General features: G+C 35.1%; 2 protein-coding genes and 1 long non-coding RNA gene across 3 annotated transcripts; 1 reads left to right on the forward strand and 2 right to left on the reverse strand.

The window, feature by feature from the left end:
* Positions 1-2797: 2797 nt before the first annotated feature.
* Positions 2798-7439, reverse strand: LOC148596813 (uncharacterized). Its single transcript, XM_088563251.1, has 2 exons — positions 7289-7439; positions 2798-4689 (listed from the first exon to the last, which is right to left on the reverse strand). Exons 1-2 carry the CDS (start codon positions 7323-7325, stop codon positions 2846-2848), a joined length of 1881 nt encoding a protein of 626 aa, XP_088419377.1. The 5' UTR covers positions 7326-7439; the 3' UTR covers positions 2798-2845.
* A 2354-nt stretch (positions 7440-9793) lies between these two features.
* On the forward strand, positions 9794-11518 carry LOC148596814 (uncharacterized). Its single transcript, XR_015918994.1, has 3 exons — positions 9794-9930; positions 10571-10672; positions 11378-11518. It is a non-coding gene; the product is annotated as an uncharacterized LOC148596814 (long non-coding RNA).
* Positions 11519-11550: 32 nt separating this feature from the next.
* On the reverse strand, positions 11551-26952 carry LOC148596815 (uncharacterized). The gene is made up of 12 exons (XM_088563253.1): positions 26929-26952; positions 24955-25261; positions 24370-24444; positions 21144-21215; positions 19498-19572; positions 17997-18071; positions 16907-16981; positions 16104-16187; positions 15115-15266; positions 13730-13826; positions 13049-13210; positions 11551-11908 (listed from the first exon to the last, which is right to left on the reverse strand). The coding sequence occupies exons 1-12, from the start codon at positions 26935-26937 to the stop codon at positions 11664-11666; spliced, it is 1428 nt and encodes a 475-aa protein (XP_088419379.1). The 5' UTR covers positions 26938-26952; the 3' UTR covers positions 11551-11663.
* Between the last annotated feature and the right edge of the window lie 584 nt (positions 26953-27536).

A 27536-nucleotide genomic window follows, 5' to 3' on the forward strand; every position in this document is an offset into this window, starting at 1 on the left:
AAAAGTCACCGCGTTTGTCGTATAGTTTGGTCAATGATTTTCCTTTACCATACATCTCTAAGTGTAGGTCAGGATATGAGGCTGGCTTCAAAATGTCTGTAGTAACCTTTATCTCAATTTCTTTGAGGTAGATACGACGTATAAAATAAAAAAAAAACTATGATTGTTTAACGATAATACGTCATTGCAGCAACACAGTTAACAGAATAAATTGAGTATTTATTTCAACAGACTGAATCAGAGTAATAGGGTATGTCAAGACAAATAATCAAAGACTATAGGGTATGCAAGTCTCGTTTTAGTTTCACTTTCTTTACCAGGATTACCGACGTAGAACGTATTGAAAACCGAAGAGTGATCTGCATTTTATTGTTTACTTCCGGGTACTCGAAACGCTGTTTAACAATGCAAAATCTTCTATTTTATGTTTTTTTCTTAATACCTTTATCATGTAGAAATAGATATTTGTCATTTTTTATCGGTATTTTTTACTGAAAAAGATGTATAGACCTTAACACTGAACTCAACGCTCTAAGTGATAAATCTCCATGCTTTTGAATGGTAGATTAGGACCCATTCTTGTGAAATCACGGGGTCACATGACAAGACTTACATACCATATCAGAGCTTTGCTGCAGCACATCCGATTTTAACTGGTTTAGAGCACTTCAAGTACTGCTTAATCATAGACTCTTCCATAGACTTTGAAATAAAAGGGATTCGTGTTTTCATTTGATTATTTTTGTCCAAATTTTGCAGTTTATATAGATGCAGGCATGTTTGGAAAATACTCAGATGGTTCAGGCCACATATGTTTTGTGCAAATGCAAATGGTTTGTAGGGAAAACACTTAAAAAATAGTTTCTCATACTTCAGGTGCAGAATAACCTTGAAAATTAATAACTTTGAAAATTCTTAGAAAAATATTATAATTCCTTCCTTTCCTAATGCTAATTTAAATGTGTTAATTAAATCTGTGACTCCTTCAGTCTGAATATTTTTAGACCACTGTAGTGTTTTGTTTCCTAGTACAATAGAAATTAAATTGTTCGGACAGTACTGCTAGTTCACGAATGACAGGTTCGTTGTTGTGTATGTCTGTTTTCCATGTCTGGTCTTTGTCCCTGGATTACATTTTTTGGAATACCGCTATAATATTGGTTCCCTTGATTATTTTTTCTCAGCCTATTCACGGCCCGTTTTACTCAAGTCAAAAGATTTTGATATTTCAACTTTTTTTTCAGGTTTATTTGACAGATAAATTAAAGGTTTATCCATCAATATTTTTAGACAGGTCTAAGTAAATGAATTGTTCAAGCACTTTTTTCGACAGTTCTCTATTTTTTAATTCTGAGATCTTCTTCAACGATCTACGGTTTTCATGGTTCATTTGACAGGTCGATGGGTTACGGGATACATTTGATATGTAAAGACGGATTTTAGGAACATTTGACAGGTCGAGGGGTTACGGGATACATTTGATATGTAAAGACGGATTTTAGGAATTGACAGATGTAATGTTTATATGCTTCATTTGCCAGGTATATGTTTTTTAAGGATTTCTTTGACAGGTTCACGATTTTTGTTTATCTCTTTGACATGTCGATAGGTTTTTTTATTTCTTTGACAGGTCGACAGTTCTATTTATTTCTTTGACAGGTCGACAGTTTTTTTTATTTCTGTGACAAGTCGACAATTTGTGCTTATTTCTTTGACAGGTCGACAGTTTTTTTTTATTTCTGTGACAAGTCGACAATTTGTGCTTATTTCTTTGACAGGTCGACAGTTTTTGTTTATTTCTTTGACAGGTTGATATTTTTTAAAAATTTCTTTGACATATCAACAGTTTCTGTTTTTTTCTTTGACAGGTCGGCAGTTTTTGTCTATTCATTTGACATGTCGACAGTTTTTTTTTTTCTTTGACATGTCGATTTTTTTTTATTTCTTTGACAGGTCGATAGTTTTTGTTTATTTCTTTGACAGGTCGATAGTTTTTGTTTACTTCTTTGACATGTCGACAGTTTTTGTTTATTTCTCTAACAGGTTGATATTTTTTGCTTATTTCTTTGACATGTCGACAGTTTTTGTTTACTTCTTTGACAGGTCGATATTTTTGTTTATTCCTTTGACAGGTCGACAGTTTTTGTCTACTTCTTTGACAGGCCGACAGTTTTTGTTTACTTCTTTGACAGGTCGACCAGTTTTGTTTTTTTTTTGTTTATTTCTTTGACATGTCGATAGTTTTTGTTTACTTCTTTGACAGGTCGACAGTTTTCCGTTTTCCTTTGAGAAATCAACTGTCTATCCCGGTTTTGTTTTAAATAATTGGAACTATTGTTTATTCAGGATTTTGTTTTGTATGAACGATTAACCATTTTCATTGTTTTTAGGGTTCAATGTCCGAATTCGTAACAAGTTGTCGTTGTTTTAATGCAGAGTTCATCAATTTTGTTCAAGGTTAATGTTTGTTACATGTTTCATTATAACTCGTACGACGGTGATGTTCAGGGAATAGATTTGTTCTTCCGCTGATTAAACAATAATAACCTGGTGAACTCCCTTTAGCATTTTTATTGTTACTTATATCAAAAAGAAAATAAATTATTAACTTAATATATATTCAAATTTCCAGTCCACCACTAAAAAGTTCATTAGGTGATTGTTATTTTTATCTCTATCCCCTGAACATCAATATTGTATGCGCTGTAAATAGTAACTGGACTAATTTTACGAATGAATGGATAATTCTACTCTACTATTGAAGCCTTGCACCACTTACATACAAAAAATGCCATAATTTATAACAAATTACTGATAGTTTAATAATGAATATAATTGTTGTAATTCATAGAGCATTTGCAATGAGTGTTACCCCTGTAAAATGCGAGTGTTTAGGAATAAGTTTTAGATACAGAATTTTGACAACGAAAAACTGTTCTATGTAGAGAATCTCAGCGTTGCCTGTTAGAGCCGACATGTATAAAGCATCATCCTTTGAAACATGAGCTCCAAACCCAACTAGTAGGTCCACGTCACCACTGCCACCACTGGTTAAAATTTGGACCATTTTGACATTATCGTTAATATCTTTATTCAGCTTTCTAAAATCTACTTTAAAGAGAATTCCCCTGTTTTTTGAATCTACAGTCAAATCCTTTATTTCTGTGTATTCGCTTATCAAACGTATGTGACTTTCAATGCTACAAGGAACTAAGCCTATGTTACGAAGACCAATTTCAAATGGGCCTAAATCGTAGCCTAAATCATAGGCAGCCTTGAGAACACCACACCCCCCTTCGACAAAATCTGTGGTTTCGCACCAGTAGAACCGACCAGCATAAGTAAATATTCTAAAAATATCTTTCCACGTTAATGTTGCACTCAACTCGCACGCAAATCTATTAAATACGCCACTTGCATAATGCACATTCATACCCTCTTCAAAATCGTGGACGTTTATGATCGATCTGCCGTCGGTATCTTGATGACATAATTTACGACCGTCGTAGTGGACGTAAATGTCTTTTCCAGAGAATGAATCGACTCTATGATAGACATACCACTCGGAAGCTTCTCCGATGATATCAGCCAAAGATTCACACAGTCCCCCGGATTGGTTATCATATTCAAGCTTTGGGAAAATGTCAGAAAAGGCGTGGCCTATTTCGTGTCCAACCACATCAAGTGCAGCGTAAGGATGTGCATATTGAGGTATTCCGTCACCAATAATTACGGCATTTATATTCGGATCATAATGCGCGGAATCATTGACGCCATGGTGTACATACATTTTTAAAGGAAGATCATTTATGGGATACAGGTTTATCCATTTCTTAAACATTAAGAAAACTTCTGTGCTGTAGTAGAAAACATCACTTAAAGGTGAATAGCCGCCATTAGTTGCATCGTGGATACCGGAAGTGCAATTGAAGGTATATGGCACTGTTGGTTCTTCTTCAGAATTGTGCATATGATAAACACTAACATAGTCATTTCGTAAGGTGCAATAATCGCCATGTCTTTCGACTAAAAGATATGGCATATCAACGCCGTACTTGTGTTTTCCCGCTTTGGCATTACCTCCAGTCGATTTTAACTGAAAGCTTTTCATTTCCGAGAATGTCTTTAAAATTTTCCCAGTAAAAGAATCAACAAAATATCCCGGTCTTCCAAAAAGATGTTGTATTGTAAAACGGAATGAAACTTTGTAAGCCAAAACTGCCGTCCCATTACCAGTAAGAAAGATAAACAGTTTAGTCTCTTCTCTGTCTATTTTGCAACCTGGATGTTTTCTTAAAGTATCTTGTTTAGAAATAATTAGCACCTCTTTTTCTGACATTCTTGGGACAATACTTTTGACATCGGATTTAATGTGTGTCAGTACATGGCCGTCGGCTTGTCCAGTATATGCACGTGTAATCCTGTCAGTTTCGATTGTTGCAAATGATCCGTAAATTGGAATTCCATTATAAAATTCCTGATATTTATGAGAAACAGTACCAGTTGATGTTATCTCTCTGTCTACCTCTTTGAGATCTTCCCCATCGTCCATTTTAATCAGGTCACGTGGAACAAGTGTGTGTCTTGACTGTCTTTCACGAGAACCAGAAATAATAGAGATTTTCTCCTCTACAGTGGTTGAAACATCGATAAGATGAGTGCTATCATTTATTGGTATTTTAAACACTCCTGTTGAGAAAAATAATTGAACATGTAAACACGATGAATATAGTTACCGATGAAAGAATAATCAAGGGAACCAAGGTTATAGCGGTAATGAAATGAATGTAATCCAGGGACAAAGACCAGACATGTAAAACAGACATACACAACAAAGAACATGAAGAAACTAAAATCAGACATACAAAGTAAAAAAAAAAAAACAAATGAGCAACTCGGACTCCACTAAAAACTGGGAGCATGGACCAGGTGCACCAGTAGGGTAAGTGTCTTCTGCTTTTCTACAAACACCCGCGGAGTTGCTCATAAAAAGTCAAGTCCGGGGTAGACGAAAGAGGAAAGGAAAACTATGACACGTTGAATAAATCATTATTCACGGCGCAGATGCATACACCATATCGATCAACAAGTTCATGATGACGACCGTAAAACTTCTGTAGTGATGACATCAATTTTGTAGCAACATAACCCTGTTCCCGAAACCTATTTTTTAAAATTCTAGCGCGATACAAAAAGTCTGCAAAGTTTCGGCAAGCTCTGACATAACGTATGAGTGGTGATATGAACACTTCATACGCAGGTGGTAAAAGAAAGTTGCCACAGATGAAAGGAAAGTTTGGTCCATCGTTGTCCTTTACCATTGATTTCTAAGTGAAGGTCAAGATATGAGGCTGACTTCACAGTTTCTGTAGTATCCTTATCTCAAGTTCTTTTGGGTAGAAGTTTTGTATCAAATCCCCGAAATTAGGATTGTTTAGAGATAATACGTCATCTATATAGCGGAAATTGAGATTAAAGGATCTAGCTAAACAATATTCTTTCTTTCAGATCAGATCAGTTACTGTAACAGTCATTGAACCGATCAGCGCAACGATTCGACGGATCAGTGACCGCTGATTGATTGATCGTGACAGATCGATAACCGATGACTAGTGACCGATCAGATCGCAATTTTGTTATGTAAAATGACGAATGATCTGTTTAAATAAAAGAAATGTCAAAAAAAGTATAAATTGATGTTTAAGTTTATTGCATTATGCAAATATGTATAAAATTTACCGAGAAAACAACAAAAAACATAAAATACAGTGACCACTCTGTGGTCACGTGATGCGATCACCGGTTTAATTTATCGCTGTGACGGATCGATGACTGATCGGTGATCGATGACCGATCGCAGTTTTTATTGCACGGATCGGTTCAGGTACTGTATAAAATCAGCCTCATAAGAGTGAGGGAATAGGTCAGCAAGTAGAGGAGCACAATTTGTTCCCATCGGAATGCCGACCGTTTGTTGAAAACGTGTCCACCACACTGGACAAATATGTTGTCGATTAAAAATTTCAGCAGTTTGTAATTATTTGGAATTGTTTCTTACAAAGTATGAGGAATCTCTACCAAGAACTATATATTTGTATCTAAGTGTACCATCTTGTTTGAAAAAAAACAACGATGTATAATGTTTTAAGTCGGGATTTTAATTGAGTATGAAAAATCATAGGTTTTAATGCTATTAAGCACACAATAAAAACTTAAGATACAAAAGATGTTTGCGAATTGCAGGTTGATACGATCGCGTTGTAGCAAGTATCGACACAGAGCATGTAAAATCTGTGAACTTAAGAATGTGATTAAAATTACATGGCATGGAAGTCTAAAGGCATGATTAATGATATGTTTGTGAAGGTTTCCTACCTTATCATAAAAAAAAGCTTTTATCATAACCGCTAGTAATCATAAATATTAGTTTTAGGGATACTTACAGATTTTGGTGCTGTTCATAAAGTGCAATTTTATTTCTACCTACTTACACGCACATATATCTATCATTGTTCTGAGCTGTGAGTAGAGGAACATCAAGCAAATATTTTATCATAATGGCCTTGCACATGTAGCATGTGGTCTATGAGATTGGACATTTATCAATCATAAATGATTATTCCTCAAAATCGAACATCTTAATACATGGTTAGGTTTAAATCAAAGTTCCAAGATAGATGTTTTTGATGAAATCTCGCCGAGTTCGATTCTTATCCCAATTTGGGCCAATTTAAAAAAACGGGACTCAGAATCTAAATAAAAAGTAATTACAGCAGACCCCAAAAGGCTACCCTCCTGGAGCATCTGATATCACTTCAAAATCTGTTGTTTTTGTTTTGTTTTCTTTTTTTGGCTTTTAAGATCAACTAGAAAACAATGCTTAAAATAAAACAAACACGGCCTTTAAAACAAAGATAACCGACGCAAATTCTCGTTTTATCAATACTCGGACGAGGACGGCAGCTGTATACCATTGTTTTGTTTTGTTGTTTTTGTTTTGTTTTGTTTTTGTTTTTTTGTTCGTTCGTTTGTTTGTTTGTTTGTTTTTTGTTTTGTTTTGTTTTGTTTTTTGTTTTTTGTTTTTTGTTTTTTTTTTTTGGGGGGGGGTTATTGTTCGAAAGTACACTGAAGGAAGATATCCAGTAAATGGACCCTCGGACTACCTTAAAAATATGACCAGGCTGTCCTAGCGTTTTGTATTAAAAACAATAATCCCTAAAACGATATACATGGTAAACCAATGATATTCTGAATTTTCGATAAATTATTTCCTATGTTAATGACTTACCGAAAAATACAAGTAGATAAATCTTCGCCATTTCCATGTATATGTAATTTCGTTCCTTACTATGCAATGCAGACTGTAGCAAAATATTTCTAACCGATAGTAATTGTGAAATGTCACACTTCACCTTTAACACTCATCCTACTATATATTGATAAATGTCACTTGTGCACGTATTATTACATGTTGGTATCCATTTATAGTTCATTATAATACAATTTTACAATTTTACTACTACAGTGTAACCCATCTGATGGAGATAGACCTAGGGTAAGGGACATAGCTCTTGGCATTAGTGATATTTTGTATCATATTAAATTTCACGAAACCTTCAAGTTTTCCTTTGAAACAGAATGAAACCAGTCCAACTTACTTTGATGCTTTCATGAGAATGATGTAAAATGGTGAATACGGTCAAACGTTCCAATGATTTGTAAGAGTTGTGTCCCTTACACAGGTCTACGTCCTTAAACAAACTTCTTTGGGACTGAAGGTATTGTACGATTTAGGAAGGTGGTCGTTTTAAACAGATTCAAAGTGTATTGAATAATAAAAAAAATCAAAAAGAAATATGGTCTGGACAGGTCTTAAGTTTTATTCAGCATTCGGTTTATACATCTTTCACTGCATTTTTCTTTCGATGCTCGCAATGCTTCAAGCATCATACTTTTTACGCATGTGCTCAATTACTGATTTAAAGGCTACTGACTAATTTCACTTAAAACAACTGGAATAAAATGCTTCGCAGTGCGCAGCTTGATACGACAACAGAATTTGTTTGTTTGTTTGTTGGGGTTTAACGTCCGAGCAGTAATATTCAGCTATATTCAGAGGGTGAACATGAAATTGATGATAAAATGAACATGAAATGATGATGAAATGAAAAAGGGATGGGACACATGGACAATGGAGTCGACAAATTTTGATTGCCACTGGAAATAGGGGGAGGTGGGTAGGGTCGGGCAATTTAGCCTCCTATGGCGGAGCCCTATGGCTCCTACTCCGGGAGAATACCACAGTAGGGATCTTTAATGTGCGAGGAACGTGGCATCTTTCCCAACACGGTGCACCACCATGGTTTGCGGTCAGGTTTTCCGTATTATAGCCCGACAACCCCAGCATCTAACACGCCAGGGGTACCCCATTCCACCACCTGGGGTACACATCCCAGTTGCTCTGTGGGCAAAGCGCCCTAGCCCCCGGCTAGGGTTCTGAGCACTATTTAGTTGCCTTTTACGACAAGCTTAGCGCTGCTGCAGGCCTATTCTTTTAACACCCGGATCTGCACGGGGCAACAGAATTTGAACACTGAACAAAATGGAAAAATATTGACAAAACATTCAAGTTTGTACAGCTCAGAATCTGGATTGCGATTAAACATTTGACACAGGATGGGAATTTTACCAGAATTGAAGTATCATCTAACTTCTAATCATTTCAACCCCGAAAAACAACCACAGTCTTCCATTTGTGGTATGACACTCTGTGGTATAAATTCTACATATTCAAATAACTGTCTAGACACCTACGTTGTAATTGAACACGGACGCTGTACGACAGCGCCATGCCATTATTCGACTGCAAATGTGAGCAAATCTCACTAAATATACCCCATTTCTAAATTAAGTCGTCAAACCAGAAGTTAGAAGTTGCATCCAAAAAGATATCGCGTCCCTATGAAAATCTTTTCAACATATCAATGGACTTTGATTCAAGGGGAATGAGTAGGGGAGGGGGCAGAAGGGAATACTCCTTAGGCTAGTAATCGGATCCCTTTTTCAAAATATCTGATTCCGATACTGTAGTCTGTTGCCACACAGTGCAAGAAAACATTTGCAGGTTGTCCTTGTTGCCTTAGAGACCGAGGAAGTACATGTAGCATCGTCGGAAACCCACGGCTGACTACGCTTCGGGCATCTCTCCATCAGGTACGAAGCGCAGTCAGTAGTGGGTTTCCAACGACGAGAAAGTAACAATACTGAAGGTACAAAGGACAAAACCTAGGACAACCAAACGCAGACAACAGATAAAAACAAAAACAAATCGCACAATACGAAAGAACTAAAACTGGACTAGGGCTATCACGCAGTTCCTTAAATATAACGAGAGTGGATATGGTGAATATGTCAAAGAGATAACAACCCCACCAAGATGAAAAATATCACCTCAAGGCCACCAGAGTCTTCAATAAACGAAACCCTCAAACTACAGGGCAGACTGCAGCTGGCAACAAAAACATTATACACATGTACAGCGAAAAAGTTGCCCATATATTTGTACTTACAGGCAGAAACCTACCCAAGTTGAATATCTCCCATTTCATTGAGATTTTCGTCTGTCGGGGGGTAAATAACTACAATAGGCCATTATTGGTTCTGATACGGAAAATGATCGAATATGAACGATCGAATATGAACGACATTCACGCGTTGATAACATATGACTTGTAAAATTGCTTTCTACTTATATGGTGAATAGAAAACAGCAAGTGTAGATCGTGCCTCGTTTGTTTGACAGATTTGTAAAACGAGGATATTTTTGGATGGATAAGTTTTAAAAAATTCTGAATCTGGTGGTAAACGTCGGTGCACTGATGATATTTTGTGGTTTAAAATTGGATCATGCATACTGTTTTTATGGTACATGTAAGTGTTTCTAGTTCTATAAAGAGTAAAAATTACTTTTATCTGAAGTCGCATATAGAAGTGATCCACTTAAACTTAATTTTTTTCTTGAAGACACAGCGCATGTACACAATAAAAGTATACATGTGAATGTAAACAAAGAAGGTCAAAGGTGGTAATATAGAACGTACAATGCAGAAAGTAAAATGTACTATCTTATAGTTTCATTATTGATTTCAATTGTCGTATGGCAACCGTGTCTTAAGAAGGTAGACCTAGGGTAAAGGACATAACTCTTGGAATCATTGATAATTATGTTTGTATCATATTCAATTTCACCAATGCCTATCAAGCTTTCAATTGAAGGAGAATGAAATCAATCAAAGTTAATTTGATGCTAAGATCAGATTTGTGTCAATTGATGAATACAAACGTTCCTCTGATTTGTAAGAGTTGTGTCCCTTACCCTAGGGGTCGACCTTCTTTAAATCAGATTTGGTAGCATTTATATGTAGATATACTTGTACATGTATGACGTATTCATGACATACACACATATATTTATAGTTAACTATTTTAACTAAATATACAATACATGTGTATACTATTGTCATATTTACAGTCAGTATTACTATATAATAATGCAGTTGTTATTTTACAGGGATAGTACAGATAAGTGTGATTGAACAGCTACTGTCGGATCGGATCAACATGTGTTTATACCTAGACAAGCAGCAACAGAAGGAACACATTTATCATACATGTAAGGAAGTTAAAAACTGTATAAAAAAAAACAAAAACAAAAACAAAAACAAAAAAAAAAGGGAGGAAGTTTAAAATCAAAGTACTCATGTACTGAATCAACTAATGTCGATCGTTTCAATTTTTACGCCTCAAATAATCGACATATTGCAAAATAGGGGATAGAAGAAAAGCACGGGGATCGAATTCAAACGTATTTAAACACAAGCTTATTGTTGTAAATAGATCATATTTAACTCTGTTTTTTAATTCATCTGGCTCAAGTAACATAAATGGAAACTGACAGTTAAAACGAAACAAGACGTACCGAGGTCAGACATTCCTGACTTTAGAGAGTCGCAAAAAAAAAATGCGGCGGGGTTAAATTACTTTGGCGTAGAAAGAAGAAGTTCGAAGATTAAAAAAACGTAAAAAATGGGTTTTTGCCTCAATGAGGTATAAAATGTAGCCAAAAAATAAAAAAAAAATGCCTTAGTTTATTTTTTGTCCACAAAAAATCGTGAATAGGAGGTATAAGGGTACAAAACGTACCAGAAAGTCATATTTTGGTTGATGAGTGGGGGTGCACGGGGGTTATCGCAGCCCACGTAAAAAATCCTTCCCCTTTTTAATCGGATCACTGAGGAAAAAATAGTACATAATTAAACTAGGGAAAGTCCCTAATTAAACACACCTATAAATCAGTTAGTTTTTCTATCCATTTCAGGATGAACTGGTCCATTTCTGACTTTAAACCATTTCTATCGTTGGAGGTTGTCACAATAAAAACAAATATACAAATTATTGATATGGAATTATGAATGATGACAATAGACCTACACACTACCAGAATCTTGGAAGAAAACAGACCGATTGTTTTGTAAAATAAATAACATATAATTTCAAGTATTCTTCATTTATTGCCTTGGTGCAATATCACATTATCAAAAGACAAAAAAAAATATCTATAGATTGTTCGGGTGACTTTCAGGGAAAGCATGGGTATTCTATATTTACGTCCGGCGCAACATCATGGATGATCGTTTAAGGGAGTAATAGTCTCCCTTAAAATCCTGCCAATTAATTCCCGTGTTTTGTTGGACACTTCTCTCCAGATACTCCCCGTTTAATGAAGAATGACTGCATCTCTTGTACCACCACGCCCCCTTGTTACGTAATGCGCATGTGTGTCGTCCGTCTGAGTTGTCGACGTCTTTTGTACTGAATTTGACCCCATGATGATATTCCAGCGAGTCTCCTGAATTTCAAGAAATTGAAGTTAGAAAAATGCTGTCTTTAAGTGCTATGAAATAACTTGTTGACAAAGCAATTGCCTTCTTTGTTATTGTCAGGTGGTATTATCGCAGAAAGTGTTATTTCTCTGTAACTTCATAAAGTAGACATTTTTCATTTCTTGCAAATGTAACAACTGAAGTTCTACCACCAACTTTATCGACAGTAGCCGATTTTTTTATTATAAATATTTGCCAAATTATAGTTTCCGGCCGTTTTAATTGTTTTCTGGACTAGACCTGCACACCTCATGATGACTTTATGGATTCGCTCTGTTCGAAGAACTTATAACCACAAAATGAACAATTTAGGGAGTAATTTTTTTCTCTCTCTCTTCTCTTGGAAATATACTGATTATTCCAATATATACATTTCTTTTTGTAATTGTTTTCCTTCACTTTATCTTTTCAACTGAATTCTTTACAAGTTCTTAAACTGTGCTATATTTTATTCAATGTATTTGTCATTGAGCATGTAAAAATATGTCAATTATATCATGCTGGTTCTTATGGAGACAGATTTATAAAAGCATAGCTTTGCTTGTTTCTGGATCCCATATATATTATATTTGTATGTATGTTATCACATTTACGACTATATGAAATAAAATATGTTTAAACTAATTTAGAAATATTTAGTGCATGTAACTTATTGATAGATTTATTTTTGTTTAACATTCCATTGATGATATTTCATGCATTTCAGGATGAGAACAATTTACCAATCGAACAGATCCTGCTTTGTACTAGTCCTTTTTTAAGGACAAGAACGATTTACCAATCGAACAGATCCTTTGTACCAGTCCTTTTTCAAGGACAAGAACGATTTACCAATCGAACAGACCCTGCTCTGTAATAGTCCTTTTTTAAGGACACGAACGATTTGTCTTTAATTAAGCACCATGTCTAATGAAAACAATGCTTGATATTTTTGAAAATTATTGTAAATAATATTTATAATCATACAATTTTTTTTGAAAAAAAGGAATTCCAACCACCGGATTTCCTCCTAGATCCGCCATTGCTATTTACGCTAAATTGTGCAAAATATAGGATCTAAGTTGGAACTCTAACAAAGCATTCAGTTAACAATGTACATAATCTACCTGCATTCCCAGAGTATGTTCCAACATCTAGGCGGTACTTTGAACCTGCGTCGCCAATTTTAAAGCTGGAATACTTGGCATATCTCTTTTCTCCATCCCAGTCCATGAGGTCAACTCTCAGCTCCGTTGGAACCTGTGTCAATCTATGTAAGTACTTATTTCCTGAAAAAAAAGAAGAATTTCAAAGTAAATTTTTGTACAAATCACACAAAATGAACTAAAACAAATCGTAAAATCGCAAGAAAAAAAAAAACAACAACAAAAAAACTCGGCCTTTTCAGCAATTTTTTTTTTTTTTAGCTCAGTGAGCACTACCCGACAGAACTTAACTACAGTCTGTTAGAGAACAGTGGTAATAGTCTTGATAATTACTCACCGTTTTAAAACGACTAAAATTTCAGAATACAGTTAAATGAACAATTATATTACAGCGAAAGGGCTAAATACCTAAATACCTAGAAATACCTAAACTAGTGCAACGAACTCGAATTAGAATTTAAAATTTTTATGATTTCGGCTTTTCCTACGAGGGACGGGGATATATTTTTACTCTAATGTCTGCTCTTTGTTTATGACAAAGTATAAAAATTTGTTTATACTTGTGAAACAAATTTATATCCAGAACTGAACCGTTTATAAGTACATGTATCTCTCTTTGTGTACGCTAAACGACTGACTTACCTAACCAATATTCGCCTGCAACATCCCCAAAGCCATCTTCATATTCTTGCCAACCGAGGAAGAAGTTAACAGTTCCATCAATCCTTTTTTGGAAAACCTTCAACGGAATACGTGTATATAAGTATTCTTGTTGCACTTTCTTGTTATAAGACGAAATAACACTCGTCTTAACTCGGTCGATTCCGTACGTCCATGTAGGTCACCGGAATCACCCGAGATTGGCTGAATAAGGAAATAACTCGCATATCATACAAACTGGTTCACTGTCTCTTCAAAAAGGAACATAACAGTATTTAAGCATTTGTAATATTTTTTGTGAATTTTTGCAATCTAATTGAATTAAATGTTTAAGTGTCAGTACCTGTAAGAATCAGGCTGTCGGTGAAACGTGATATGAAAAAAACTATCATTTTGATAGTGTAATTTGACCATTTGCACTATCATAATCAAGGGAAAAAGACAATATTTTTCGTATCATGTTGGTGCATTGAGTATAATTTCATTGAAATGAACTGAAAATGAACATTTCAAGGACAGATAACTCTATCAAAAACCTCTTTTTCAAACATTGTATTGAAAAATTTCTGAGATCAAATAATTTTGTTTTCATATAGAGAAAGCATCCTTGGGTTTCGACATTCATGTTTGTCAGATCGGTGCGGTTTCGACATTTATGTTTGTCAGATCGGTGCGGTTTCGACAATCATGTTTGTCAGATCGGTGAGGTTTCGACATTCATGTTTGTCAGATCGGTGGGGTTTCGACAGTCATGTTTGTCAGATCGGTTCATGTTTGTCAGATCGGTGGGGTTTCGACATTCATGTTTGTCAGATCGGTGGGGTTTTAACATGCATGTTTGTCAGATTGGTGGGGTTTTGACATGCATGTTTCTGATTTTTCCCATTTTACCTGATTCTTACAAACACTTACATTTAATTATGCTACCCTCCATAAAAGGTACATGGCACATGTCAGATCGCGTATCATATTGTGAATTTTGGTACCTGGTTTTCACTTTTCTGTAAATAATTCTATTTATGGAGATAGACCTGGGGTAAGGGAAATAACTTTTGAAATCAATGATATGTTTATATCATATTAAATTTCAGCGAAGCTTACATGAGATTGATGTAAAATGCTGAAGACAAACGTTCTAATGATTTGTTAGAATTGTGTCCCTTACCCTAGGTCCACCTCCTTAATATTATCTGTCAGGAAAACTTGACCAAAGTTTACCTTATTTTTCAGATCTGAAGAAATTAAATCCGACTGCAGTGAAAACCAGCGGTTTTAAAGACGATGCTTAATGATTATGTTGAATCTATTTAAAAAATGACCATATACTGATACTTGTACATGTTTGTGTTAAAAATCATTTATCATACCAGCCAACCTCCCCCATCTGTTGTCATGTCACAGTAGACCTTAAACTTGTCCCCATTGTCAGGTTTCACACAGAAGACGCCATCTACCGTGGCACCAGCCTCCTGCCAGGCCAGACAATCCTTTAAGCATGCGTCAGAAGTTACATTCAATCCTATAAAAAAGTACAGAAAGCAAATTTCAATTTTGAAAAATCAAATTTATCCCTATGCGTTAAGTACGATTAAGCCAAAAAGACGGTTTTTTTGGTATTTGAACAACAAAATAAAATGAACATTAAGGTGTGGATACACATAACAAAGTTTAAATCGTGAAAGATATGTTCAATGCTATCAGTTTCTCCATTTGCTAAATTTTTACTTAAAATTAACAAAATTTTTAGACGAAGCGGGGTAATACCCTATAAAAATCGCAACTGAGAAAATTCAAATATAATGAAGGCGACTCTGAGTATAACACATCCCCCTTAGAATAAGCTTTATGTAGCAATCGCCGTGCGAAACCATTATCGAATTTTGACATTACAGATTTGGAGCTCCTAGATTTTGCTATTCTGTTAAAATAGTTGTAGGTGGAATATATATTTAGGTAAGTAAACAGACCAAGAAATTCCGAAAAGGGAGTGGTTCCAGTTCGCAAAGGGGGTCGGGGGACTTTAGTGATTTCCATTATTTTTAAATCATCAACTAAATTTTTCGAGCACAAAGGGGCACACAAGCAGCACTCCTGGACCTGCCTATGCAAACTAATTAAGCTCCTGTTTTAAATTAGAAAGAATTTGGAGAATTGAATAACTAGATGTTTCCTTTCTGAGGTTAATCGGCTGTCACAACACCATTGGGACGACTGTGGTCTGTGTCGAACCAGTGTGGGTTTGGGATAGAACCATTTGACACCAGAGAAAATTATATTTAAGAAAAATAGTTAAAAAAAACCACCCTGTATTAGAATTACTTAAATGAAGTCCTAAGATCCAAAGTCTATGGCTTACCTCCAAAGTTGAAGTCTGTTCCCAATGAAAAGGCTTCGAATCCACCAACGATGTCATCTCGTAGCTTTGACGTTGCCACCTGTCCTACAGAAGTTTAAAAGATCGGATTGTATGAGCAACCTAATTCAAACTATTTTTTAAATTCTTTATTTTATAGTGAATCCTGTTTTAACAGAACCTCTTTTGGACTGAGGGATTTGTTCGATTAAAGCAGATGTCTAGTTAATACAGGTTACATTGCAATAGGGTATGGAAGAACCGTCACGTGACGTTCGGTTTAAGCAGTTTTCAGAGGACGCTTACCCTACCTGTGCACCTGGTCCATACTCCCAGTTTTAAACGGAGTTCGAGTTGCTCATTTACACTTGTTATTTTGTACGTATTATCTTGCTTATTTTATGTTCTGTGTCGTGTGTCTGTTTTCAATGTCGTACGCGTATGTATTATGTATTATCTTGTTTATTTTAATATGTTCTTTGTTGTGTGTGTCTATTTTCCATTTCGTGTCTTTGTCTCTGGATTACATTCTTTTGATTTCTGCTAGAATCTTGGTTCCCTTGATTACTCTTTTTTAAGTCCAATGGGAGACCTATCCTTACCATTTGATTTTTATTTAATTTTTATCAGGAATTAATTTTTTAGTCCCAAACATATGTTTTTCAAATGTTTTCATGGGGACCTAAACATATGAAAAACATATGAGAAACATTTGTTTTTCAGGTGTATTCAAAACATATAAAAAAAACATACGTTGAAATTTTTCTGTTTTAATACTGTTTCATTTCGTAATAAACTAGCTTTACCTGCATGAGTGGAAGCGGACAGGGTTTGAAGTTTAGCTCCAATGGTATCAGCAAACGATGTGATATATTGCATCTCTAAAAGCAACAAACAGCAAAGATAATTTAAAAAATGAACCACCTCTACAATGCCAACATTTGCAAAAATCAATACATCATTCCTCGATCTTAAATTTAGTCCGTGCACTTTTCTTGTCATTTATTGTAATAAAATTGATATTCGCGAATTTCGCGGTAAGCATTACTGAAAAAAAATCTATTTTTGGGACAGTCTATTTCCTTTCGAGACGTATAAGGTATTATTTTTATTTTATGCGGAAGTACAGTAGTCAAGAAAAGAATATGTTATACACATTTAAAAAAAAGATCTTTCTCAGGTGATCCAATTGGCTTTCCATTTAAAAAAAAAATGTTTTCCGTGTACGTGTATTGTCGTACTACAGCTATTTAAGGAGGTAGACCTAGAAAAAACTCTTGAAATAAGTTGTAAGTATTATATTAATTTCACCAAAGCCTATCAAGCTCTTATTTGAAACAGAATGAAATCATTCAAAGTTACTTTGATGCTTACATGAGATTGATGTAAAATGCTGAATACAAACGTTCTGATGATTTGTGAGAGTTGTGTCCCTTACCCTAGTTCTACCTCCATAAGAGGGTGCCCATGTCCATTGAAGACCAATGCAGAGGTATAAAAATGCCAACTTTTGTTTCAAAAGCATTTGCATCCATTAGAGATTACGAACGCATGTTTTCAGATAAAAAATGTTGGTTTGTAATTTTCTGAAATGGGAAGAATGGAATAAATTATGTAGAAAGCACAAGAAACTTTAAAACAAAGGGAATTAACTTTTTGATCTGTAAAAGTCTCTTTAAGGAGGTAGACCTAAGGTAAGGGACACAAATCATTAGAACGTTTGTATTCAGCATTTTACATCAATCTTATGTGAGCATCTAATTAACGTGGATTCATTTTATTCTGTTTCAAACGAAAGCTTTAGAGGCTTTGGTAAAATTTAATATAATACAAACATATCACTGATGTCATGTTGTATGTCCCTTACCCTAGGTCTACCTCCTTAAATCAACATACCGTTAGTGCTTGCATATGCCAAGAGTTCCCGTATGCCTGTAACATCCGTCTTGGCACTTCTTAAAATGCTCCTCTCTATAATAATAACATCACGACAGAAGTCATTTTTTGTTTCAGAATAATTATTGAGAACAGACGAGCAGATAGTTAATCCTTTAAACTGAAAGAATGAACCATTTTGTGCTAACTGTGGGAAACGGATTTATAAAAGTTTAAAGCTCGTTTCCGAATCCTTTGCTTACATTGTATTTATGTTATTATACTAATGTTTGAATTTCTAAATAAAATATGTTTACACTAACTGTGGGATAGTCGATGAGCATGTGAGGAGCAGGCTCAATATACACTTCCTCGAGGAAAATTCTAATGTTCTACCTGATCCCTACCCCCCGACCGGAAGAGCATGCTCATCAACTTAATACGAAAGGGTCTATAAAGCTATATTCTTTTATATTGTGTATAACAATAAATGTGGTTGGGGAGACGGAACAATCTGGGTACGACCCCCCCCCAACCCACCCACCCACAAACAGAATAAAAGAATAATTCAGTCAATATTTAACGTTCGTTTCTTTCTAGAGTTGGCCTCGACAATACAGGGTCTTTTTGTTTCAATTAAAACTACCCAGCCTTTCCCGTTACACAGAAAAAATCTACGCAATAGGCAAAAGAATCGGTCCGGATTTGTTCGACACGATTCTAAAACTATTGCTGAACGATTACTGTTTTTTTTATATTTCTAATGATATCTAACTTTATTTTTTTAGCACCACTAGGTGGATTGGAACTAATTTGATCTGCGTCTCACTACAATTCTGGAAAATAATTCAAGAATGAATTCCGATTGCAGTCGGGGTTAGTGTTAGTGAAGTGAAAGTGGCTGAGTGGCTCCGATTGTATCGGTTTAGATTAATAGAGCCTTGATTTATTCCATAGAATTTTATTTTGCAAGAACCAGTAGAACTGAATGTTAAGGATAATGTCCTTTTTAGTCGTGACTATCCATGCAGGCCTCGAACGAACGCTCCTCATAAGGACTATGTAAGTAGATCTGTAAGTTGCATGACCAGTTTTTGGAATATCTGACGGATATCAGATTGTCAGATTATGCTTACTGGCAATTTGGTTGCACCGTCGACGAATTGGCCATGCGTAGCTTTGTGTGTATTTCTCAACTCAAGTCGTCTTCGAGGGACGCCGACTGAATTAGATTTTTTCTATGAATACTAATCTAAATATGACCGACATCACGAAAGAGGGAAGTTACTATCTCAAATCTATAAACAGTAATACCTACATACATGTATGATTACAAAAAAGGGGTGAACATACCCTATTTGTTCACGTAAGACTAATCGATTCTATTACGTATCTTTTCGAGAGTAGAAGAGAACCGGACACGGAGAGAGGCTGAATTATCCGTGTAATATTTTTTAACTGCAGTGCCGTACAGAAATTGTGTTTCATTCTCAAGCTTCATAAATTATTTTAAATTTTATACCTTTGTCACATTTATCTTGAAGGCTACGTATAAGACTTTCCACATCCTTACCACTTTCGTTAATGGCTCTGATCTCTGAAATAAAAAGTATTGCGAGTGAGTTGACCCTTCAAATACATGGGCAGATCCAGAGTCGATTGAAGATTTTGAAAGGGGCGGCCTGGCTTGACCATTATTTTCTCATTTTTTGTCAAACATTTGCACGAAATTAGCAAAATTTTCCACACCCGGAACTCCTCTGGACCCGACACTGATAAATATTAATATATAATACATCGATGAGTTGCAGGAAATTTCTTTCATTAAAAAAATAAGTAGTTAGATTCTGGATTTAAATCTTCGCTAGACAAGGGTTCCGGTTCTGTCCCTCCAGTCACCATTGCAATCTTCCAAGGGTGAAGGGAGGGGGACTGGACCGGAAACCTTGGCTAGCGAAGATACTTTAATGAAAATACTAACTTCTGGAGGTTCCAATCGAGAGCGGAAGAGCTTACTTAATGCTTACATTGTAATGAGAATGGATATGGTGAATGTGTCCGAAAGACGACAACTCCATAGATGAAAAATGTCAGCTTGTGTACGTTCAAAAACTGAAGGACTTCTCTTTAGTCCATCTGATGGACGGACCGTATTATTGGCGATGAACATGAAATTGATGACAAAATGATCATGAAATGATGATGATGAAATGAAAAAAGTGATAGAATACAAGGATAACGCGGTCGACAAATTTTGATTGCCACTAGAAAAAGGGAGGGAGGGTAGGGTCGGATAATTTAGCCTCCTGTGGCGGCGGAGCGCATAGGTTACTATTCCTATCGAATACCACAGCAGGGTTCTTTAACGCATGAGGAACGTGGCATCTTTCCCAACACGGTGCACCACTATAGTTTGCGGTCGGGGATTCCGTATAATAGCCTGACAACCCTAGCATGTAACACGCCAGGGGTATCCCATTCCACCACCTGGGGCATACAACCCAGTTGCTCTGTGGGCAGAGCCTCTAGCTTCAGCTAGGGTTCTGAGCACTATTAAGTCGCCTTTTACCACAAGCTTACCGCTGCTACAGGCCTAATCTTTTGATACCCGGACCTGCACGGTGCTCTGGTTACTATAAAAAATTTTAACTAAATATCAGCAATAAACATAACAAGTTTTTAACCAAGCTATTACATTGTATAAACTGATCAAAATGAGATAGCAATTAAGTATCATATAGTCAATGATAAATACATGTATACTTAAAGTGTAAGTTTTTGTTAGAATCAGGCAAATGGGAAAAAAATTCAGAAACATACATGTTAAAAACCCACCAATCTGACAATAAACTTTTACTCCAAAAGACCATCATTTGGTCTCTGCATCACTGAATTTGCTAAGAAATTTTTCAATAGAATATTAGAAAAAAATGAGGTTTTTAACAATGTTATCTGCCCTTGAAATGTTCATTTTCAGTACAATTCAATGAAATTATAACTCAAATTACCAAAGTTAAATGGAAATTTTCCCCCTTTTGAGTAGTCAAATTAATTTTTCAATGGTGCTTTTTGACATACCTTTTTAACACACTGCCTGATTCTTTCAGAGCTTAACACTTAATTTCAAAAGCAATTTTTTTCTATGTCTTTTTGTTATGGTCACATTACCTTCAATACTCCTGTTTGTCAATTGAAACATTTCCGTAAGGAAAACGTCATTTAACCACCTTTCAAGTGATTCTGAAAAAAAAATTAAGTGATCGAATGATATACAAATACGTATGTATGTATACGAATTTGATTGATTACGACGGTGGTTTTCATATAAATTGGTTGCTTATGTCGAGAATCCATTCAGAAATTCCCTCTGAATTGTAATATCTTAACAATTACATGTACCAGAGCAAAGTAGGGCAGAGAAAAAAAGTTCCTCGTAGTTATATACACATACGCAACATTCCGATTAAACAATATTCCGTTTATCAGAAGAAGGGTAAACTGGCCCAAAGGTGGTTATTTCGCATAACCTGATAGAAATTAAAAACAATCTTTAATAACTTAATTGCACCCCGAACATCAAATTTCACAAGTCGCAAAGAAAGCGCACCGACGTTTGGGTTTGATAAAGAAATATTTTATCTTATGTTTAAACAAGTACTATCTTAAAAAAAAGATAGCCGACGTGGTAAAATATTTTTCTTTTTCCTAATAATTTTCATTCAAGAAAATAACACATGGCACACAATATCGCTACAGTTTTTTTCGAACGCTACTATGTTATCAGTATTTGGCCAATCGGGAAACAGAATTGCTATCAGGTGACTTGCGTTTCCACAGAAGAGCGTCCGTAAGGTCAAAGGGTAAAAAGCGAGGCTACTGACTGCGTCGGAAAAAGTCTGAGAAGGTATCAGTACAATACAAATCAAGCGTGCGTCCAATATTAGAATACGGATCAATAACGTGGTCATCATATTTATCAAAAGATATTAAGTAGCACTCCACCTAAGAATCATGCAAAATGTGATTCATGGGTAAAAAGCCTACGTATTTTTATTTTTGATATTTTGTTCGAATTGCCATAGTAAACAGAAACTAACATTCAGTTTTTCATATAACCTGTGTTCATAGGAGATAAAAATGATATAGAATGCACTCTAGATTTCAAAATTAAGTGACACAACTATGTAAATGACACTCAAATACAATCAAATCTATTGGATTTTCAATGTTGATTATCTCCTAAGAGCAGGCAGATTTGAATGAATAATTACACATTTCTTAATATAGACCCATAAAGCAACTTAATTACAAAACTAAAAATATGTAGCCTTTTTTGGTGTGTATTACATTTTTTGCAAGATTCTTACAACGACAGCTACTTAAATTATTTTCGAGAGTACAGAGAAGGCGCGTTACCTACATTTACCTTACTCAGAGTGTGGCAACAAGATATGTTCGAAACCCACAAATGTGTTTATGGTAAATATAAATATCTTTTCGATAATTTTCTTCGAACTGAAAGTATTGAACACAAGAGGTCAAAACTACAAATAACCGAAACACTGGTCTAGAACAGACATTAGAAAAAAAAACAAACTTTTTTTAATCGAGTTGTGAATTCGTGGAACTTGCTTCCTTCCTCTACTGTTGCCGCACCCTCTCTATAAAATTTTAAAAAGAAACTTGGGTACTCCCCATAAGAAGAGGATATATCACCATAGTAACGAAGTTACCTCCGTACATTCAGAGACATAACTAACGCTGAGTTGACCATTATTTCATACATTTAAAGCATACTGATTTTATTGTATTGTACTATTTTAAAAATTACACTGAACACTTAATGAAGTATGGAACGTTTGTGTTAAGCATTTTACATCAATCTCACGTAAGCATCAAAGTAACTTGGGATAATTTCATTCTATTTCAAATGAAAGCTTTATAGGCTTTGGTGAAATTGAATATGTTGCAAACATATCATTGATTTCAAGAGTTATGTCCCTTAACCCTGGTCTACCTTCTTGACAATGCTATGCGCGACGGACGTTTTGTAAGACAAAAATAACCAAAAAGCATGTCTGTTTTCAGTTTTCGACCCTGTTTTTTCCCGACATTATACGCTAAATAAAATTTAAAAAAAAATAAAAATCGTTAATTTCTGGTGTTTTTATCAAAGTCTTCCTTGCGTTTGAAACCCAAATTCTACTTATATATGATGGTTTGTTTCATAACAAAAGCATCCCGGTTTTGCATTTTCATCGTTTTTATATAAATAGTAGATGAAGTATATATGATGGCCGATGAGACAGTCATTCACCAAAAGCCAAGCAACGAACAATTAAACACCTCCAGGACATCACATTGTCGTCAATGATTGCCTAACTGTAAGGCCCCAAAATAAATAATGTGAAACTATTCTTAAGAGACTCGACCTAATATAAAGAAAAAAAAATAAGGACAACCACTGGACTACAGGCGTCCATTTCACAAAAAGTCATAAGTGTAAAATTGATCGTAAGTTATGACGTAACAATGCTATTTTCTGTTATGACGTCATTACTTACTATAAACTTTACACTTATGACTTTTTGTGATATTGATGCTTGAGGTCAGGTCACTTTCTTGGCCTTCTTTGAAAAAAGTAAGGTTTATATATGATTGATATTTTCTCCAAAAAAAAAAATAATAATAAATCTATTGGCACACCATAGTAACGTCCGATTGAAACTGCAGAATTCCTCTTTCATGAAAACTAGAGTTTCTTTTTGTACACAAAATGTAGATACGGAAATTTTAAAAAGAGAGGATCCAAAAGGTTTCGAAAATAGAGTTTCCAGTTATTATCCACTTATTTTCGCTGAAATTCCGCGATATCAGCATAAGGGGTGGATGTCCGAACCGGTGCTCCCCTTGATCCGTCACTGGTTTCATTTAATCTGGTCTAATCAACCTTATCGTTTACCTCGTTTAAACTCATTTTTCTATAATTTGGAAATGTCGTGTCATCGTAGTAGTACATTTACCAAGATGTACATTTTAGTTCTTTTGCAATCCATAAAATCTTTCAAGTTGCCCTGCGTTGGTTCTTATCGCACGATTTATTGCTTTGTCATATCAATTTCAAGGTCAATTCACAAACTTTCAACAAACTAATGATAAATGACGCATGCTTTATGGTAACGTTTTGTTGCCTTAATCTAATTGTGTTGATTTCGGACGTTTGTCTACTACATGTATTTCCGATTTGTCTGCTACGTTTGCATCATGAAGCTTGTTCAGAAATGAATGATATCAAAATTCAAACTTAGGACAGGTATTTATTTGGTGAGTGAACAAGACAATTGTGCGCACCTGTCTATTGAATTCTGAAAAGAAGTATTGCAATAAATCTTACCGTCAAGTTCCATTGAAAAATTCTTCTTGTTTTCTTCAATTAAAGAATTAAGGTCCAGGCCAGCCAACATGGATGCTAATTAAAGAAAATAATAAAAAAACTTCAAAAATGTGAGCGACCTCTCTAAAGGACATCCCAGAAATATGAACAAACAGGAAGTTTGAACACGAGTCAGGCCTCTGAAAAATATCTGTTGTTCTGGCTCAGTATATAAGTCACAAGACAATGGCATTAACCTGTTACATTTTCAGTATATTTTCACAGTCTAGCAATTTGCACATTGACCCAACAAATGCTGTCTTCAGAGATATGTGAACGTATTAAATTTTGTGATTGTTAATTTTCGCGGATTCTGTCAAGTGAGCATATTCGCGGGTATCAATTTTCGAGATTTCAAAATAGAAATTGATAAGCATTATATAGTGTTTAAAAGCAATTTCACGGGTACTGTTTTTCACGATTTTCTGCCCGCCGCGAAAATAGCGAAAACTAATACACCGCGAAAATTAATACGTTTACAGTACTAAGAGTGATTTCGTTACTTTAAATGTGTACATTCACATTATAAAAAATACGTGTACTCACCGTGTGACTCACTGATTGGAACATTTGAACAAATCTTACTCATTAATCTCTCCATCCCCATCGAGTAAAATGGATAGCTGATACATATCGTTAACAGGCACCCGACAACCAACCCACCGACGAGACAAAACCAGTGTCTGTTACGAACCCAGAAGGTCGCTTTCTCGCCACTTATGCTGTAGAACGAATTACCATCCACTACCAGGTTCTTCTGAGATCCGGAATCATATTCGTAGTCGTTACGGAATACTGGATTGTTGTCCATTATAATGTCAACATCGAATTTGAGAGGAGAATCCAATGTAAACTATTATATATATATATGTCATATGTATTTAGAACAGGATGTGTCATAATATTGCACTTAAAGTTAGGCCACACAAAGATATTTAGTTGGTGAAGTCAGATTATCTGATGTACTCCAATATTCAACATATGTTTGACGATTTTTATTCAAAAAAAAAAAACAAAACAAAACTAAGCAAAAACTAAACGAAGAGATGCAAAAAAAAAAACAAAAACAAAAACAAAAATAAACACTAACTAAACAAAACAAAGAAAGACAAAAGAAAACAAAAATCAAAATACACAAATAGAACAAACAAAACAAAACAAAAAAAAACGAACAATCAGACCCTTGTTACTGATCGGACTTTGACCATGTTGACGCTTTCGGAACCATCAAATGATACATGGCGTCTCACCTGATCTAATTGTTTCTGTCGTTTCAGGTAATCGAGTAATGTATGGTGCATATCTGTCACCAAAGGGTTGTTTAGTTAATCTTATTTTGTTTATTTTTGCAGAGGCGTATTTAATAGGCTATGTAAGTCTCGTACGGTGACCCCGTGATTTCTCTAGAATGAGTCCTAATCTATCATTCAAATGCATGGAAATTTGTCATTTAGAGAGTGTTGAGTTCAGTGTTAAGGGCAAAAATCTTTCTGTGTAAAAAAATCCCTATAAAAATGACAAATAACAATTTCTACATGATAAATATTGTAAGAAAAAAATATAAACTAGAAAATTTTGCATTGTTATACAACGTTTCGAGTACCCGGAAGTAAACAATAAATATAGATAGGTCTTCGGTTTTCAATACGTTCTACATCGGAAATTCAGGTAAAGAAAATGAAACTAGAACGAGAATTACATATCCTATCCTGATTGGTACGGCGGGAATACATTCGAATGTAACTTATTTTAATTCGTTACCATATGAAATACCACATCTTTTTTCATTTTTTTTTGACAAGAAGTTAAGGTACGGCATGCCGTATTAATAAAACAAAATATTGATACAGCGCTGTCCGTATACCACCCTCCACGCCTTTGTTTTACATCAAGTACATGAATTACTTAAAAAAAAACCAAATATTTTAATAATGATAAAATGTAAATCTTGTGAGATTATAATTATTATTCATAATTTATTAGAAATGTCCTCTTTCGTCTACCCCGGACTTGACTTTTTATGAGCAACTCGGCGGGTGTTTCTATAGAGGTAGAGGACGCCAACCCTACCGATGCACCTGGTCCATGCTCCCAGTTTTAGTGGAGTTCGAGTTGCTCATTTACTTTTGTTACTTTGTATGTATTATTGTAGTGACTGTTCTTTGTTGTGTCTGTTTTCTTTGTCTGGTCTTTGTCCCTGGAGACTTTTGATTTCCGCTTGAATCTTGGTTTCCTTGGTTACTCTTAAACATACTGACGAATTGTCTTGAAAAGTCAGGAATGGATCTTAAAGTTTTTTTTCAATATTGTGAAGTGTGGAAAAAAGTTGGTCTCCATATATAATCGATCATTCATACGTGATCGAATCGATCATCCATATGTAATAGAATCGATTATTCATATGTAATAGAATCGATCATCAATACGTAATAAAGCTGATCAATCATACGTGACAAAAGGCATAATCCGTACATAATAGAGAATCCTTCACTCATACGTGATATGATCGATCATTCATACCTGATACATGTGGAATTGATCATTTGTACGTGAAGGAATCGATCACTAATGTGTATAAGAATCACTCATCAACACGTGATAGAATCCGTTATCCTTGCGTGACAGAAGTGATCATCCAGACGTAATAGAAGCGCTCATCTAAACGTACATGTAGCAGAACCGATCATCCGTACGTGATAGAGAATCGTTGACCCATACTTGATATCATCGATCATTTATACGTGATACATGTAGAATCGATCACCCATGTATGAACAGATGGATTCAGTTCCTTTAAGTTAACTTATGTTACCTTGGGGAAACGGGGTTTGTGCTAGAGTTTCTACCTCAAGACTCAGCTACTATTGGAAGCATTCAAATCAAAGACCAATTTGTAATATAATTTGTTTGGTACTTCCGGATACATCAATATGGCGTATAGTTATCAGAATTTTCTTTTTTGTTTTAATGCCAAACTTATTACAGAGTATAACTAATTAAAAGTCATTTTTTTTTCTAGCACCATATTTAGGCATAAAAGGTTTTCCTTATATTAGGCTTACTCTAAAAAGTCTCGTGAATTCGCGATCAGTGTCACGTGTCGAGGTGTAAAAGCCTTTAGGCTATAT

Source organism: Perna viridis, chromosome 15 (assembly GCF_037379345.1).
Source record: "Perna viridis isolate PV_CMFRI_1.1 ecotype Kerala chromosome 15, ASM3737934v1, whole genome shotgun sequence".
NCBI lineage: Eukaryota > Metazoa > Mollusca > Bivalvia > Mytilida > Mytilidae > Perna > Perna viridis.